At 42.8% G+C, this 19,433-nt stretch overlaps 2 protein-coding genes across 2 annotated transcripts; one reads left to right on the top strand and one right to left on the bottom strand.

Moving 5' to 3' along the window:
* The first annotated feature begins 4,489 nt into the window (after window positions 1-4,489).
* LOC122049170 lies at window positions 4,490-5,627 on the top strand. The gene is made up of 2 exons (XM_042610602.1): window positions 4,490-5,008; window positions 5,106-5,627. Exons 1-2 carry the CDS (start codon window positions 4,574-4,576, stop codon window positions 5,616-5,618), a joined length of 948 nt encoding a protein of 315 aa, XP_042466536.1. The 5' UTR covers window positions 4,490-4,573; the 3' UTR covers window positions 5,619-5,627.
* Window positions 5,628-6,469: 842 nt separating this feature from the next.
* Window positions 6,470-8,842, bottom strand: LOC122048326 (zinc finger MYM-type protein 1-like). The gene has a single exon (XM_042609912.1). It carries the CDS (start codon window positions 8,840-8,842, stop codon window positions 6,470-6,472), a length of 2,373 nt encoding a protein of 790 aa, XP_042465846.1.
* Between the last annotated feature and the right edge of the window lie 10,591 nt (window positions 8,843-19,433).

Here is a 19,433-nt window from a genome sequence, read left to right on the forward strand (position 1 = left end):
CCAAATTCCATTATTAACAATAAATCTACCTCGAGTCTTTTTTTCTAGCTCGTGAACTCCCCCTCAAACTTTGGTGGGTAGATACTTGGTCCGGTCATCTCGTGTGCTTCATTTGACGGTTAGTCCTCTTGAAGCATCCTGGCTCTGATACCACTTATTAGGACCCTTGGTGGTCGGTTAGAGGGGGGTAAATATCCCTTACACAAAAACAAAACAAAAAGACCTTTCTTGGATTTACAACTTTATAAATTTAACACTTGCATAAGTATAATAAAGAAACTAAAAGACAAAGACACCAAAAATTTACTTGGTTACAACCTGAGAGGTTAATCCAAGAAAGTAAAACACACTAATTTCTCCTTCAAGCGGAGAAGCCTCTTTACAGCAATGACAGCATAGAATCAGAGAGCTAAATAGAAAACTAAAAGCGTACAAGTGTTGTTTCACAATTTCTTGTTTTATATAGCTTCTGGGAGCAGGGTTGTTTATATAGCCCTGCTCGGGGCACCTGGAAGCGTTTCAGGCGCTTGGAATGGGATAGAAATCTATCCCTGATGCAACAGTCAAAAGCCACGTCGATCTGGATAAAAGTCGGGTTCCGGGCGCCCGGAATGGTTCCGAGTGCCCCGTATTGGTCCAGGTGCCCCGGACTGGTTCAGGTGCCCTAGAATGGTCTGGGCTCCCCAGGCATCAGAAGTCATCCTTTTGCTGACTTTTGATCCGGGCCTCCTTCTTTAGTTCCGCTCGGATCGGTCCGAGTCTTTCGTTCTGGCTCCGTTCGCTTGGGTGATTTCGGCCATCCAGAATAGGGCTCACCTGAACCCAACTTCCAGCATTCTCGAGCAAACTTCTGCTTCGGCTTCTCGTCCATCGGAATCGTTGCTTGCTTCCTTCTCGTCCGACAACGTACTCTTCCATAACTTTTTGTCCCTCGGACAGCTGCGTCTTTTGCTCCTCGAGCAATATTCCACTCTGGCTTCTTGTCCCTCGGAAACACTATACGCTTCCTTCTCGTCTACCGGTGTACTCTTCTGCAGCACCTCGTCCCTCAGACACACCAAGCCCATCGGCTCTCCTGTGCCATCCTTCTCGCTAGCTACGTCTTTTGCTCAACGTCCTGTGCTCCTAAGGTCCTACACACTTAGACACAGGGTTAAACACAACAGGACCTAACTTAACTTGTTTGATCACATCAAAGATACCTTGGGGTACCAATAATAAGTGAGCATGCTCTCAAGCTTCTAGACTCTCTTCCCAGTGCAAGTTATAAGTGAGCATGCTCTCACGACCAACGACCTCCTGGTCAAGATTCTAGACTCTCGCCCTAGTGCGAGTTATAAGTGAGCATGCTCTTACGACCAACGACCTCCCGGTCGGGATTCCAGACCCTCTCCCTAACGCGAGTTATAAGTGAGCATGCTCTCACGACCAACGACCTCTCAGTCGGGATTCCAAACTCTTGCCCCGGCGCAAGTTATAAGTGAGCATGCTCTCACGACCAACAATCTCCCGGTCAGGATTCCAGACTCTCACTCCAGCGCGAGTTATAAGTGAGCATGCTCTCACGACCAACGACCTCCCGGTCAGGATTCCAAACTCTCGCCCCAGCGCGAGTTATAAGTGAGCATGCTCTCACAACCAATGACCTCCCGGTCGAGATTCTAGACTCTCTCCCCAGCGCAAGTTATAAGTGAGTATGCTCTCATGCCTCCAGACTCTCGCCCCAGCGCGAGTTATAAGTGAGCATATTCTCACACTTAACGACTTATGTCTTTCTATATTTTCACCCCCGAACAGGTTATCAGCAAGCAAATCCTTCACTAAGTACCCCCTCAGGGTTTATATAAAGTAAGAAAGAGCTAGAGGAGGATTAAGCAGTTAAACCAGTTGCACTACCAATAGTCTAGGAAAGGGAACAACATTTAAAGTCATAGCGGCGAAGTAAAGAAGACTAGGATTTGGGTCTAGTCAGTCGGACCTGAGCCTCCTTCGACTAGACTTATATGGGAGGCTTGTGATACGGTGTGTAACGGTAGGGTCCAATAAAGCCAGGCAGTCAAAAGTCAAGGGGGCGTGGCAGTTAGAAGTCATGGGGACGTGGAAGTCAGAAGTCAAGGGGATGTGACAGTCAAAAGTCAAGAGGGCGTGGCAGTTAGAAGTCAAGGGGACGTGACAGTTAAAAGTCAAGGGGGCATGGTAGTCAGCAGTTAGGGAAAGAAGAAGTCGGGCCGCCTGACGTCATCAACCGCATGATACCCGATCGGGTGCTTACATATTAGGATCCCAGATTTGAGACATGGGGTGTGACCAGGGGTAATGCCTGACCTGCTCTAACTGGTCGGGTTTTCTCATATCGATTTACATATCTAGACTTGGTACTCTCGGTAGGCCGACTCTTGGTCGGCTCTTAGGCAATCCAAAAGGGAAGATGAGGCTCTCGCCACAGCTTGTCCTGCTCATCAAGACTCGAGCCTGGTGTTATCCTGACAGATCATCTCGAGCTACCCCTAGTCACACCCAGGCGAGACAGAAGGCACTAGGCGACAACAAGGTCAGGGTATCATAACCGTTTGTAAGAGAATAATTGTTGTATGTCAGAGAATATTCCAATGGTCTGCGGTCATCTGCGAATGGAACCTTCTTCCAATCCATGGGAGGGTGCCACATGTCCTCCATCACCCGACATGCCCTAACACCCGACATTCTCTAACATTGGTCAGGCTCCAGAGGTACGCATGGTTATATAAAAAGGGAAGTTCTCTCCCTTGAGAAGGTATGCTCTCTTGCACATTTGCACGTGTCCTCTACAGTTCTTTTTCTTTCGTACACTATTCTTTCGGGGGAAAAGTACTTGACTTAAGCGTCGGAGGGCCTGCGTCGGAGACATTTTCCCTAGTGTCTGGTCTCTAATATTCTATGTGCTTGTCTGAGTGTCCACAGAGCTTAAGTAACGCCGGCTTAGTCATCGCCGTCCTTCAATTCCACCCCCATGACGCCGACTTAGTCATCACCGTCCTTCAATTCTACGTGGGGGTCTATTTTCCGGTGCACATATGTCAGGTGCCCTCAAGTCATCTATCCGTCAACACCAATAACACTTCAACCGGCTTTCGTCTGACTCAAATTTCGAACAGGATCATATTACTTTTTAAATTATTAAGTATAATAAGTATGATTCAAATAGTTTAAAAACTTAAGTACGCCATTCAATAAATTATTTTAAAGAAGTATTTAAAAAAAAAATGGCCAACCGAATTGTAGCTTGATCAATTCTTATCCCTATCGATCAGGATCATTTAATTGAACCATAAACATTTAAAGCTTGAGTAAGATCCTCACAACTAACTCAACTCAACTAAACTAATTCCTTCCCACATGAATGAAGTTATTTAATTTCATAGAAAGCAGTTTCAAGGCGGTGATATTTTATATAAAGTAACTTAAGACAATATAGAAAAAACTTAAATAGGAAATTATAGATAAAATATTATTTTAATAATAAAAACCATTCTTTTGAATAAATAAAAGAATGCTTTTTAAATTTTTTTTGCCAACTATAATTAAAGCTTGACTAACTCTTTCTCTTGTCCCTATCCATCAATTAATTGAACCCTAAATATTTAGGGTTTGAGTAAGATCCTCGCCAACTAACTCAACTCAACTAACTCGCTCCTTCAAACGTTAATGAAGTTAAAAGAAAATGCGAAGAAAATTGACTCATCAAAATCTCATCACCCCGAGTCGTGCTTAACCCTAAAACTACCAAAGTTGGACCTTTTATTGAGCCAATGGATCGAGTCGAGTTGAGTTGTCTAAGTTGAACCTTCGTCGAGTCAAGTTTAATTTAATCGTGTTGGGAATACAATCAAAGCAATCAAAGTACATATTAGAAAGACATGAAAAAAAATATAAGTTTAAAAGATGAAAATATTTTCATTCATACGAGACCTTTTATATAGAACTAAAAAATAACACCATAAGGATTTAAGTCCAAAGTGGATAATATCATATTATTGTAGAAATATATGAATTATTTTAGTCCCAACAAATGATATCAAAGTCATGGTCTAAACCGAATACCATATGAGGTGACCTTGAATGAAGTTGAGGGAAGACTCGGAGCATGTTAAGAGTGATCGGATGCTTACGGAAAGTCCCAAAGTATATCAAGAGTGACTGAATGCAAATACTTGTAGAGAAGTTCAGGACAAGTTAAGAGTGACGGGATATTTATGGAGAGATTTGAAGTAAGTCAAGAATGATAATATGTTTATATAGAGATATGAAAAGTAACGATCTTTCGTTCAAGAGAAGGAGGGTTAAAAGTATAATCAAAATTTTATATATAAGTAAAAGATCCTGAGTTTAAAAAAAATAAAGATATCTGTATTGCAATAAAATCATTTAGGTAGAACGTATGAATTCCTTTAGTCCAAGAAATCAATTTAAACTTGGGCCATGCTGAGTTAGATAGGGCTGGTGGTGGGCAACCATATATGTTCTGTATCTCATCCTTCTTCTCCTCCTCCTCTGTTCCACTCGTCTCTCCTCTGCTCTGCTGCCTCCTCGGCCAATGCAGGAGCCTCCTTTCCCGGTCCCTTCTTGCTTCAGCGCCGGCGGGAGGGTGCGGGAGGATCCAACCACGCCCGCCGCCAAGTCAGGTCATAGCGTCGTCACCTCCGTCTACCGCACCAAGATCGCTGGCCACTGCCGCCTGATCAACGTCGCCTGGCACAGAGACGTCCTCTCCCGTGGCCTCTCGGTGTCCGTCGACGACGAGGCGAGTGGAAGCGAAGCCAGCGACGGCCACGGAGGCAACAGCAGCTGCCCGGTCGTTAGCTTCAAGGTGGAGATCCGGCCGTGGCATTTCTGGCGCAAGCACGGGTCGAAGCGGTTCCAGGTGGACGGACGGCCAGTCGACTTCGTTTGGGACCTCCGCCGAGCCAAATTCTCCGGCGAACCCGAGCCGCAGTCGGGCTTCTTTGTAGCCGTCGCTTCCGAGCACGAGGTAGTGATTCTAAAAAAAATCGAATTTTGAACTCAAGATCGAGTTGTTTTTTTTCTTCTTTAAACTCGAGATCGATTGAATTTGAATCGATTTCCAGGTGGTGCTTCTGCTCGGCGACGAGAAGGAGGCGCACCAGAAAACGGGGTGCCGGCCGGCGACGATCGACGCGACGTTGGTGTCGCGCTGGGAGCACGTGTTCGGGCGGACGCGGTTCGCGACGCGCGCGCGGTTCCAGCAAAAAGGCGGAGGCCGGCAGCACGAGATCGCGGTCGAGTACACCGGCGGCGGCCGCGGCAACGCTGACCCGGAAATGGTGGTGAAGATCGACGGCGCGGAGTCGATCCACGTGAAGCGCCTACAGTGGAAGTTCCGCGGCAACGAGTGCGTCACCATCGGCCGCGCCCGCGTCGACGTCTACTGGGACGTCCACGACTGGCTCTTCCACCCCGCCGGCGCTGGCGGCCTACGCCACGCCGTGTTCATCTTCAAGCCCGTCTCCTTCCTCACCTCCTCTTCCTCCATGCCACTCTCTTCTTCCTCCACTTCCACCTCCACATCCGCCGGCGCCGGCGCTTTTTGCCTCTTCCTCCATGCATGGAAATTGGATTAATCAATTAAATTTGAGAATTTTTTTCATTTTACATCACACTTTATCTACTTTTTACAAAAAGTAACTCTTATTTTTCTATATAACTTTTAATTTCTCCCTAGAAAAATCAAATAAAATCTCTTATTTTTCTTATCATCAAAGGACATTTTATCTTGAAAAAAATATATCAACAATTTTTTTTATAGAAGTTTTGATCAAAGTTGTTGTTATAATATTGAAATAAGAATATTTTTAAAATAATAATAATAATAAAGAATATTTTTTAAAAAATTTTGTATTTATCAAAATGCATAAAATTGTGTGAATGATGGGTTAATTTGGGTTGGCAAGCACATGGAGCTACAGCTGGTGATGTTGAATAAAGAGGCGTGCAGGATAAAGGAAGCCAGATTGGATGCACAACATGCTCTCCAATAATTCCAAATAGTCCAACAAAGTTCATAAAATAAAATTAAAAAAAAACATTATTTATTAAATTAAATATAATTTAAAATTATTAAGATATTAGATGATAGGGCTACTACGGCGATAGGGATGGCCCCAAAGGCGGGTCAAAGCTACAAAGACATGTTGACTTAGAAGTTAAAGTTAAAGGGTCAAACTCGAAAGGTCGGGTGGATTATAAAATGTTGTCGAGCGAGTATCTAGCGTCGGTCGGATTTGAATGGCTAACTGGATGTGAATAGTTGATCGGACCAATCGAATAGTCATCCTCCGTGACTTGCAGCTAGTCCAGAGCCAGTGGCGTAGTTAGGATTTTCAATTAGGGGGGGGTGAATTCAACAAATTAAAAAAAATAATACAACACAGAAAATGTATAAAAAAAGTTATATATGAACTTCATATGTTTTTTACAATATCACTCTTCGAGATTTCATATTTTGAAAATATTGAATAATAGCTTCATTATCAATGGTATCAAACACATCTCGCTCAATATATGGTATCAAACAATCATTTATCATATCATCTCCCAACCGATTTCGAAGTGAGGTTTTGATTATTTTCATTGCTGAAAACACTCTCTCTACAGTTGCAGTTGCAACAGGTAATAGCAATGCTAACTTCAAAAGTAAATATACCAAAGGATACAGACGATGTTTTTTCAATTGAACCATCCTTTTAGCAAGCTGGCTAATCCCCATAACCTCAGAGAATTGATTGCTACTCCGCATATCAAAAATAAAGTTATCAAGTTGGGGCTCAAGATGCATTAACTCCATTGGGGAAAATTTTGATGGATAAAACTGAACAAACTGAAGTAATTTTCTCTTATCATAAGCAGAGAATGAATTTGATGGATCAAGACAACTCATACACAACAACAACTCCGTGTTCACCTCGTTAAAGCGACTGTTCAACTCCTGAAGTTGCAAATCTATCACTTCATAAAATGTTTCAACACGATAATAGTGAAGATTTGTCCTTCCTTCAATATTTCGTCGTGATCTCCCATGAAAGACGAACAAGTCTTCCATGTGCGGGGTGACTACCTCATACTTAACACAAAATAAAGAAACTTCATTCAGTAACAAATCCCAACCATCATCTCTCATAGTTTGCAGTTGATGTTTGCTTGATCTTACAAGAATCATGGCATTTACAATGTCTTGATCTTTTCTTTGTAAAGCTTGCGACAAATCATTCGTGACTCCCAAGATATTCTTCATTAAGTGCATCTGAAATATAAATTCATATTTTCCAATCAATTCCAACAGATTATTTGCTTGTGCCCTTTGCTTGTGATCTTTTCCCTCCTCTTTAACAAATAAAAGAACATCAATAATTGAAGGATACAAATGTATCAAACTTAACAATGTATTATAATGTGAACCCCAACGTGTGCTCCCAGCTCTTTTTAATGTCATCTCTTGATTCATACCTTGTCCAGTGAAGATATCACCATTGCAAATTCCTTTAATAACTTTTTCAAATTGTTTCTCACGAAGTATATCTCTTCGCTTGCATGACGCTCCAACAATATTGTTCAATTGTGCAACCACATCAAAAAAAGTAGAAATTCTTATATGATTTTCAGCAACAGCTACAAGTGTAAGCTGCAGTTGATGAGCAAAACAATGAACATAATAAGCAGAAGGGTTTTCTATCATAATTAAACTTTTTAAGCCATTGAATTCTCCTCTCATATTGTTAGCTCCATCGTATCCTTGCCCCCGCAAATTAGATATAGATAATCCATGTTGGCACAACAAAGAATCAATAGCAGTTTTAAGTGATAAGGAAGTAGTGTCGCTTACATGTACAAGGCCTAGAAAGCGCTCAACAATATTTCCCCTTTCATCTACAAACCGTAAAGCAACTGTTATTTGTTCTTTAACAGATATATCACAAGCCTCATCAACCAATATAGTAAATAATTCATCACCGAGATCTCCAAGAATAGAATTAGTGGTTAAATAAGCAATGGATCTGATAATATCATTCTGAATATCAGGCGATGTCAATTTGAGATTTGAGGGAGCATTGTCTAGTGCAACTCTATTGATATCCTCATTATGGTCAGCAAGAAATCTTAACAATTCAAGAAAATTACCATGATTGAGTGAGTTTGTTGATTCATCATGACCACGAAATGCTAATCCTTGACGCACAAGAAATCTTATGCAATCAATTGATGTTGTCAAACGAACACGATAATTGATAGCTACTTGACTAGACTGATTGACCAAACAAGTTTCAATATGTTGTTTTTGATTCATTAAATCATAAGCCACCATCATGCACCTGTTGTGAATGCTGCTCTGATTTCCAACATGTTCATTAAATTTTTCTTTCTTTCTCCAATTTTTAAATCCCTCAGTAACAAAAGAATCACCACCACTTTGACCACCATGATCCGCTTTGAATAAATAGCAATAAAGATAAAAAGCCGCATCTTTTGCAATGCTGTATTCTAGCCAATTAGGATGAAGACTAAACCATATAGCTCGAAATCTTCGTTTCTCTTTGGGACAAGAACGCCAAGGAAATTCATGATTTTTAGGTTGAAAAGGACCTTTTTGTAAATAGTAACGTCGAACAATCTCCCTTTCATTAACATTATACTCAAGAATGTGCTTTCTTAGCCCAGGATCACTAGGATACTCATTTGAGTCAGCATCAAGAGGAGCTGGTGGAGGAGGCGGAGGACGAGGAGGTGGTGGAGGGGGAGATGACTTGTTTGAAGTATGTTCATCTCGTATTTTCTTAAAATACCTCAACATTGTTATTTCACCTAATTTATCATCAACATAATATTTCAGAAACATAATCATCTAATTAATGACTACTTGTTTTCAACAATTTATATTCAAAAACAAATAATAAACGAAATTGATAGAGAGTTAATGATCCCTTATTTTTCACACATATTGGTAGAGATATAAAGTCAAATGTATTACATTATAAAACATATTTTTCTAATTATATGACTATCTAATTTTAATTCTTATCATAAAGATGATTCATTTTATATGCATATTATTATTATAATATATTGGTGTAAATTATATGATAAGTCTATTCATGGAATAAATGATATGATTCAATTGATCAAATTTTTGAATGATCATTAATGACATTATATTCCTCACATTCATATAACAAATCAAACATCAAATGTATTTATCACCTCAATATGTGTAAACATTTAACATACTTGAATAACAAACAAAAATATGAATATATGCAAAATTAACACTACATATGTTTTTCAATACTTAAATTCGTAATCGAAAGAAATCAAGTAAGAAAATTTTACCTCAATCAAAAGACATTTATTGTGGAGCGTCGGTAGCGTTGTCAGCAAACGATAGTAGCGATAGCAGCGAAACAATGATGGTAGCGTTGGCAGCAAACGATAACGGCGTTGGCAGCGGCGTGCGATGACAGGCCGACAATGACGTGGATGGCAACGGCAATGTGCGACGGAGGATTTTGAGGGCAAAATTAAGATTAGGGAAAAATAAGATGAGAATTAGGGGAGGAAGAATAACATGGGATAAAGGAAAAAGGAAAGAGTAATAGTGGAGGAAGAAGAAAATGGAAGAGGAAAAAAAATAATGTTGTTGTGTGGGAAGAAGCTTCGCCGATAGGGAAAAAAATAATGAAAAGGGAAAAATAAAAGCTTCGGCGGGGGAGAGAAAAATCAAGAGAAAAGAGAGATAACTTTTTTGGACAAAAGAGAGAGCAATTAAAACACGGTGCAAGTTTTGACTTTTGATTGGAGTTTTACATAAAAGCCCACATACTTTTAGATTTATAAATAAATGTTTTTTATTTTATTTTTAATCATATTAATTTTTTTTTGCTCTAATTTGAGGGGCTGCGATCGCACCCACCCGCCCCACAGTAGCTACGCCCCTGTCTAGAGCTAAATATTAAGTTATCCAGTTTACCGTCCTAATCAATCGGACCTCCGATCTGATTGGACACAATACGTCTCTCTGACAACAGTTAGGTGGAGTGAAGAGAGGGTTGATAGCTCCATTCAATATGGTGTCGTCATTGCTGAGCGACCCCAGTTGGCATATAATGGGATCCACATGCGTATCTTAACGTACTCTTTTGAAAGTTGGTGCCACCGACAACAAAGAATGTCCAGCAACCAAATAGTACTTTAGAAGTTTCCAGTCTATCACATTAGAGATTTGCGTGCTCGCTTAAGGAAAGGTATCAAGGACATTTTTGATTTGTCTTTTATTAGAATACTTTAGAAAATGTGCATATACTTTAGGTGTGTGCACAGAAGCTACAGTGACACTATAAAAGGGGTCCCCATCCACAGACGGAGATATACATTACTTTGCTATTCTATACGCTTTAGGCTACTATTCATTTTCTACTATTCTTTTTCACTGAATCGAAGACTGACTTAAGTGTCGGAGAGCTAACGTCGAGACCCCTTCCTGGCCCGGTACTAACGCTCCTACTTTTGCAGGACCCCGTGCAGTCTTTTTCCAATCAACAGCAGAGCTGCGTGCCCAACCAACCGTCTTCTTAACTTTCGGACATGATTGTATTTGGCACGTTCTGTGGGAACTTCACCTGATCTAGAACGTGAAGATGGAAGTCGCTAGACAACTCATCACCGTGACGTTAACCCAAGAAGAGCAGGAGATACTAATTAATGCCCGAGCTACAAAGATGGTGTAGCAACAATAGGAGATAGTAGCCGGCTGCCGAGTGTCGAACGAACTAGTTGTATCGGCGATAGGTCAGCGAGAAACCATAGAACCCGAGCAGAAGACCCTGCTGGTCGCAAGCCGAACCGCTAGCAAGAACCAAACGCACCAATCCCATACCACAGGGCATTATCCCGCACACCCTTGGAAGAGCATGACCGAGCTGAAGGGACACAAGGATCATCTTTTGAGAACACTCTCATCCAAGACATGCATAAAGGTAAAGCAGCCCGACTCAATGACACTCCCGAGTGGATCAACAGATAGTTCTCCATAGACATCCTTGACGATCACTTGCCATCTTACTTTAGACCTCTGACGATTGGAGAGTACACTGGTGTTAGTTAAAGCCCTAGAGCCAATCATTTGATGATTGTATTATGGACTTGTTGTATCATATTCTTATATAAATAAAGGCATTTATTTTTGGTTATTATACTTACTTGTATTGGTGCCAAATAAACTAAGTATAATAGCGTCCTTGAGTAGAAGGTTCTCACCTATATCAATCGGTTAGTTGAACCGATAGTGAGATGATATAGGGAACACTACTCTTAATCATTCCTAGTCGAGTATTAACATTCAGGGACAATGTTAATGTAATAAGACTAGCATGTAGGTCAACTCGATGACTTGATCTCACAAGTCATGGATATAGAGATATCAAGTTGACACATGGGTATGCATTGGAGAATGTATACTGAATGACCCTCCATGAGAAAGTATCATGGATCATTATATGAGTGTCATATACTTTCTCATGTGGCTATTAGTATGACTACTAGTTCTTGGACCTGAAGTCACCATAGATTCCTACATAAGGAGTTATGTACTTTGGTTTCGTCAAACGTCACCCGTAACTGGGTGGATTATAAAGGCGATTACTGGGTATGTAACGAATTATGCAGAGGGATGTGAGTGATGTAGATGGGATCTATCCCTCCTATATGACGGGAGAGACATCGATATTCTTGATAGAGTGAGACCACTAAGTGCATGGTCATGCCCAAATGAGTCAATATGAGATATTGAGCTCATTTGATCGAGTGAGTCTACTTGGAGTTCAAGATTTAGATTGGTCAGAGGATGACATGGTCTATACCTCACATTGATCAATCTAGATGTCTAGGATAGAAGGACACTTGTCATATATTGTGAGGAGTCACAATTAGTAGTCACAAGGTGATGTTGGATCTCAACATTCTTATAACTTGGGTAGTAATGATGTGTTGCTAGATACCGCTCATTACTTATGCTTATAAATGAGTTTAGGAGCATTGTCAACATTATAAGAACCTATAGGGTCACACATAAAGGACAATTAGATGGAGATTAGGTTCATTTGATGAACCTAAAGGATTAGGTTCATGTGATGAACCAAATTGGATTAAGAGTAATCCAAATTATGCTAATTGAGTTGGACTCAATTTGATTCATGTGTTAAATGAGTCTAATTTGGACTTAGACTCATTGAATCAATTTAATTCAATGAATAGAGATTCATTAAATTAAAATTGACTTGAACCAATGGTTAGATTTGATCAACCATGGGAGAGAAGTAGTCAAGTTTGACTTGACTTGAGAGGAAGATGAAAGGTCAAGTTTGACTTGACCATTTTCCACCTCATTGGTGAGTTGGCATTGAGTGGGCCAATGATGATGCTCCACATCATCATGGTTGCATAAGTGGGATGCCACCTCATGGGAGTTACCAAGAGTTGTGACTCTTGGCCTTCCATGAAGGTTACAACTCCACCTAAAGTGGCCGGCCACTTTTATTCAAGGAGTGAGTTTCATTTTCTTTTAAGTAACTCCCATCTTCTTCCTCTCTAGCTTTCTTCTTGCTCTCCCTCTCCTCCATTACTGATCTCTAAGGTTGCTATCACATCCTTAGAGATTTTTCTCCATCTTTTGCTTGTGTGGATACACATAGAGAAGTGTCTACTTTGATACTTTCGAGATCCGGCGAATCGAGGACGAGCGGGATTACGAAGGGCTTCGTATCAAGGGTATAACCTCTCTTAACATATAGTTCTAGTGTATATCTAGACTTTAGAAACTCGTACTCGTATTTTTGTTTTAATTTTCTTCGCACGGATCCGGTGGTGGGGGGTTTCGGAGTTTTCGCGACGCGAAAAAGCGGTTTTCGCTGCCTGAAAAACCCAACAACTGGGTCAACTGACCCCGAGGACCATCTAGTGAAATTCGACAACATAGCTACACTCCACCAATACACCAATGGAGTCAAGTGTCGAGTGTTTCTCACTATGCTCTCCGGATTGACGTAGAGGTGGTTCAAACGCTTACTAATTGACTCTATCTTTAGCTTCAAAGACTTCCGAGCGGCTATTCTTCAGCATTTTTCTAGTAGCTACTATTATCAATAGATGAACGTGAACCTATTCGCGATCAAACAAGTGCCTAAGGAAGTGTTACGGGCATACATTAAAAAATTTAATCAAGTGGCTATGGACGTCCTATCAGCAACTCAGAAAATCTTGGTAAGTGCCTTCTCATAAGGACTAACAGATAATGACTTCTTTCGCTCACTTATTAGGAAGCCCCCTAGAGACTTCGACCATCTGCTCGAAAGGGTCACAAAGTATATCAACGTCGAGGACGCCCAGTCAACTCAAAAAAAAAGAAGTGCTCCCTGAATAAGTGGTTGTCCTAGAATGTCGAGCGTCTCACACCAATCCACTGCTAAAAGGATCTCGAGCGGAGGCAACACAGCCACACAATGAGCCCGAGCCCGTGTGATCCAACATGTGGAGGTCGAGCGGGCAAAATTCAATGAGTCCCGACAATGGATCCAATGTTCTGCTCTTACCACCACTCAGCGACTCACAATACCAAGGACTGCTACCACTTTAGTCCTAGGCCCCGTCGATCGGCCCCTCAACGATATTGTCAACGATCTCCCTCCCCAACCTGCCAACATCACCGCCAACATCACCGCCGACCGAGAACTCAAGATCAAGATGACGCCATGGCCGAGCAAAACCAGCGACAACCCCAACAAAGAGACAACCAGAGGCCCACCCAAGTATCAGCCGAGCGGCCAGTGCCTGGTCGGATCGTGAAGAAGAAAGTCGGAGTAACGCAGCTCAGGGCCACATCGGCATGATAGCATGCAGCCCAACCGATGGCGACTCCAACCGCGCTAGGAAGTCATACGCACGCCCAACCGATGACGACTCCAACCATGTTAGGAAGTCATACACACAGAGATTGGAGATCCATGCGGTTAGGTGCAGCACAAAAAAGGCTCAAGGACCATAAATCAGTTTCGGTCCTAGAAAATTGGAGGGAGTGGAGATCTCTCATGACGATGTCTTAATTATTAGAACAATAATCGGTAATCATTGTAAAAATACCGAAAATAGGCGAATATTAATAAGGGAATTTTCTAGAATTTTTAGAAATTTTTCAGGAATTTTTCGGAGCTCTTACGAACAAGTTAACGGGGATAAAAACGGGACCCGGAAAAGCCTGTTTAGGCTACCCCGCTTTAAAGAGGAAAAGTTTTATTTTTATTTTTTCTTTTCTTATTTATTTTCTCTCGTCACTGTGCTTCCTCCCCCGCGTGCTCGACCCCCTCACGCGATTTCCCTTCTCCTCCTCGCGCTGAACCGTCCGTGCCCTAACCACCTCTCCCAACCGGCGATGCAAACTGCCGTTCCCTCTCGCAGATAAACCCTCAGCCAAGCTTGCTTTCTTCTTCTTCTCCTCTGCCGACGCCGACCACCTTTTGCTGCCCTAGCGCCGGGCCAGTCTTCTTCCCCCTGCTGCTGAAGCCCTAGCAGCACCTCCTGGTCACGGAGGTTTTTCACCCCACCGACGCCCTCTCCGACAGTCACCTCTCGCCACCACCGAACCTCCTCCTCTGCCCGTGCCCTAGGTCTGGTCTCACCGCCGGCCTTGCCTCCTTTTTCTCAGAGATGCCCTATTCACGACAGAAGCAAGCCCTAGATGAGCCCTGCCGATCTCCGGTTGCTAGCCACTGAGATTTTTCCTAGTCGGCCAAACATTTCTGCCCTAGACCTCACCACCGGGTCCTTCTTCTTCGCCACCAGCCGCCGGCAGTGAGGAGAACGAGGGGTAGCGAGTTAGGTAAGGCAAACAGAGGTATTTGGATTTTTGATTTGGATCATTTTCTTGCTGCTTCCCCTAATCGGAGCTCAGACTCCTTCCTTGTGGAAGAAATTTAGGGCTGTTGGTTGAAGGTAAGTGTCATACCTAGCTGTGGATTTGGGCTTGATTCTCTGTTTGGGTGTTGATTGCTCGATCTCACCTTGATCCGGAATCACAGCAGATTGGCTCACGGCTCACTCTGTTCCAACAGCTGCTACCTTGAATTCCAATAGCAAATAACCTTTGTTCCAGCAACAACAGTGGCTGTGAATTGAGGTATAGTGTAAATTTTGATACATGATGAATTAGGTTTATGTATAGAATTGGATTAGTATTGAATTTAATCCATTGCTTTGTTTTGTTACATGGGATCAATTCCATTTTTAAGGAAGGATAAGATTATTAAATAGGTTTGGAGATTTTTATTTAGCTATATAGCTAAATACATTATCTGTTTGATATCACAGGTTTTTGACACGAGACGAGTATCTCAACGTCAAATTTGGACCGGATAAGATACTTTCCAATGGAGGCGGGTACTTTTGACTTTATATCTTTGATATACATAGTAGTGAATTTAACAAATAGCAATAATTATGTTTATTATTTTGTTTCGGTTAGTCACTACCCGCTACCTGTTACATGATTGGTTGATTGCTTGTTTTGCATCTCATGTTATTGCTTACCTGATTATACATGATTAGGGGTAGTGATATAACCATGCTTCACCATGTTCAGGACCTAAGTGTGATACCTTATCTGATCTGTGTACCCTTGATATGATTTATTGACTATGGTGCACATCATATATGTATATAGATTGGTTTAGTATATTACCATGCTTAGTGGCATGCACTATTCGCATGATTGCATGCTGTGTGATAGATTGCTTCATTATTGTCGAGCACATCGCCAGTTTCATCACTGTTCGGTGCTCCGTTGTTGACGCTCATGGGTGCGTGACGCAACGTGATAACACGTCAGTTTGCTCGTTCGGTGCTCCGTTGGTCCGCTCATGGGTAGTGTGATTGCAGCGTCGTAGCACGTCGAGACATCTCCCCGTCATCGTGTACCGGGAGATGAGAGCATTGCGCTCCCCCATTTATGATTTGGGGTAGGAGTATGTGTGTACTCCGACAGTATTCCGTCTACTCGGTCACTCATCAGGAGTAGTGATGCAGAGTGCACGGTTATCACAGCCCTACCCACTCGGTCCCACCATTGGGTGTGAGATGGCTGACTGGCGTCAGGGGTGACCATGACTGCATTGACATCATACACATTGATGCATTTATTTCTTGTGATTGTGTTTGCTGCATATTGGTTGGATGCCCATGCTTGACATGCATACAGGATTTCTATACCTCTCAGACTGTTTATCCTTGTACCAGGTCCTGGTTAGTACAGTATTGTCCTGTTCATTTCAGATTTCATTTACCTTTATTATGTTAGGAGACTGTACGCATGATTAGTGCTAGATGTTACTTCCTTACTATGTATATCAGTTGTTACCCGCTGAGCGTTGGACTCACCCCCGCCTCCGTTATTATTTTCAGGTTGATGCTGTCAGGAGAGAGTTTCCAGTTGCTAGTCCCCTGTAGACCACGAGGGCTTATTGATCTTTTGGTTTTCTTCTTTACTAGACTATGTTTTGAACTTGTTATGTTTTGGATACTTTGGATCTTGTATGGATTATTTTACTTGTGGATGACTTTTATTTGGATTTGCTTTTACTACATGCCTGCCTAGATGGCAGAAGAGGTAAGTTGGTTTTATCGTCGGATTTGAGCTTTACGAGTGTAGTGGAGTAGGAATATGTTTTGAGCTTTATGAGTGTAGTTGAGTAGGGTTGTTTTCGAGTCATCGTACTACTGTTCAGTTTGATTATTATTAAACTGCGTGATTGTGTCAGCCAGAGGCTGAAATTTATATAAACTGCATGGTTGTCTGTGTTGTTGTCTATTTATTATTGTTGTTATTCCAGCCGCATGTGGCTGAGGTATATGGTGGTGTATAAAGTTTCATATTATCCGCCGTACAGGGGAGATGCTGTCGAAATTTCTTTGGACAGGGACTCCTCCGGGGCGTGACAATCATAATATCCATTGGACTTTTGTTAACACAGACAGCTCATTCAATATCATATTCAAAAGGGTATTCGACCAACTACAAATAGAGTGAAGCGAGCTACAGCCATGACGACCCCATTATAGGGATTCACGGGCAATGAGGTTTTGCCGATCGACCAAGTTTGGTTGGCCATCTCTCTATGGGAGGAGCAGTTCATGAGGACTCGTTGGACGAACTTCATCATGGTGGATGCGTCTTTTGCATACAACATAATCCTTGACCGGCCGACGCTGAACGAGTTATGAGTTGTCGTCTCTACCTTTTGTCAAAAGATCAAGTTTTATGTTGACGACTTGGTCGACGAAGTCAAAGGTAACTAGTTAGTGGCGTACAAATGCTATGTGGAGGTGGTTAGACCTGAGTCACGATCCACTTAGAAAGTTTAATGACTCGAAGTCAATGCAATTCATGAGGCATCTTCTAGGATGGAAGTGGAAGAAATATGAATTGGCCTCGAGGTGCAAATCATCTATAGCCTTATCAGGCTGAGTAGTAAGTTTATTATTGAATTTATTGTTGGTGAACCTTAGGTCAAGGTTAACCTGGTTGACCTGACTCGAGTTGACCTGACTCGAGTTGTGTTTTGATGTTTGACGATGTTTGACGAGAAGAGAGTTGTATTCTTGATGTTTGACAAGAATAGGTGTTAGGGAGATTGTAGGTGCAACCTTAGGTCAAGGTTGACCTGGTTGACCTGATTCGGGAAAAGTCCAAGCAGGTAGCTTAGCACGCGGAAAGTCCAAGTATGGAGACTTGGCACGGGGAAAGTCCTGGTGAGTGAAGCCAGGCAGTTTGGAAGTCCTGGTGAGTGAAGCCAGGCAGATTGGAAATCCTGGTGAGTGAAGCCAGGTGAAAACCCTAGTGAGTGTAGCTAGGTGAAAGTCCTGGTGAGTGAAGCCAGGCAAGGGAAGTCCTGGTGAGTGAAGCCAGACAGTTTGGAAGTCCTGGTGAGTGAAGCCAGGCAGATTGGAAATCCTGGTGAGTGAAGCCAGGTGAAAACCCTAGTGAGTGAATCTAGGTGAAAGTCCTGGTGAATTAAGCCGGGCAAGGGAAAATCCAAATGGATCAAGGGTGATCGGACATCTGGTGTTGGGAAGTCCAAGTAGATCAAGGGAGTGATCGGATACTTGGCACGAAGAGGAAAGTCCAAGTGGGTCAAAGGATTTGACCGGACACCTGGTGGGGAGTCTTAGCAGGTCAAGGGAGTGACCGGATGCTAAGCATGATGTACCAATAGGTCAAGGTTGACCGGATACTGGTTTGGAAGGTTTGAGACTTGGTTTGAGCAAAAACCAAGCTCTGGATTGGTCTGCAGACCGATCCAGTGATACGTTTGTGTATCTGATCGGTCTGGTGACCGATCAGATAACAAACAGAAGGCGATCATGGTTCTGTGGGCTTATTGATCGGTCTGGGGACCGATCAGCATGGAGCCTGATCGGTCCGGACCGATCGGGACGCTATCACGAGGTGGGATCGGTCCGGGACCGATCAGATTCCACGAGAGTTGGACAACTCTGCGTGAAGCTTTCGATCGGCCGGGATCGATCGACAGGCCCTGATCGGTCCCCACGACCGATCAGTAAGCCCGAACGATCGGTGAAGCCGATCGGTCGGATCTAGCCGTTGTGAGTGACAACGGCTAGGTTCTGCGTCTTCTGTCTTCGTTGCAGGTTCTTCGCAGGTATAAATCTAGGTGAAGGGCTGCTGCTGCGGGTTGCTTCTTTTCTTAGAACTTCTGTTCTGGTGCTCTAGAGCTTCTGCTCTTACCTGCTATCAGAGCTTTGCTGAGCTCCTCGCTGCTGAAGCTTCGCGTGAGCTTCTCGACTGGATTCTCGTCAGCTGCTGCTGGTGTGAGGTTGTTGCTTCATCACTCCAGTCAACAAGAAAGGCAAGCAAGTGTTTCATATTGTCTTTTGCTTTCTTGTATCTGTTGTACTCCTTTTTTGTTGTTATAAGTATTATGGCGAGGTTTCTCCACCCACAAGGAGTAGTTATTAGCCGGTTCTCCGGGGACTCATCCACCGACGGATTGGTAGGCTTCGTCCACCTTACGGACACGCCGAGGAGTAGGAGTATCATCTCCGAACCTCGTTACATCGACGCGTTGAGGTTTGATCTTCTTGTTTTCATTTCTTGTGTTTATTTCCGCTGCGCTAACCTGATTCGTAGGAAGAAACGAGAATTTGGGGTCGGCTATTCACACCCCCCCTCTCTAGTCGCGATCATTGATCCTAACAAGTGGTATCAGAGCCAGGTTGCTCTTCGTCGGATTAACACCCGGGGGAGCACAAGCTAGAGAATGGATCGACTCGGAGAAGACATCACGTTTCCACCATTCTACAAGTGCTGCGACTTCGCGTATTGG

Source organism: Zingiber officinale, chromosome 2B (assembly GCF_018446385.1).
Source record: "Zingiber officinale cultivar Zhangliang chromosome 2B, Zo_v1.1, whole genome shotgun sequence".
NCBI lineage: Eukaryota > Viridiplantae > Streptophyta > Magnoliopsida > Zingiberales > Zingiberaceae > Zingiber > Zingiber officinale.

Bases quoted from the DNA above. Each gene is read 5' to 3' on its own strand.
- LOC122049170 (XM_042610602.1), top strand. From the start codon at position 4,574: ATGCAGGAGCCTCCTTTCCCGGTCCCTTCTTGCTTCAGCGCCGGCGGG. The intron at 5,009-5,105 runs GTAGTGATTCTA...ATCGATTTCCAG, and splicing joins CCGTCGCTTCCGAGCACGAG to GTGGTGCTTCTGCTCGGCGA.
- LOC122048326 (XM_042609912.1), bottom strand. From the start codon at position 8,842: ATGTTGAGGTATTTTAAGAAAATACGAGATGAACATACTTCAAACAAG.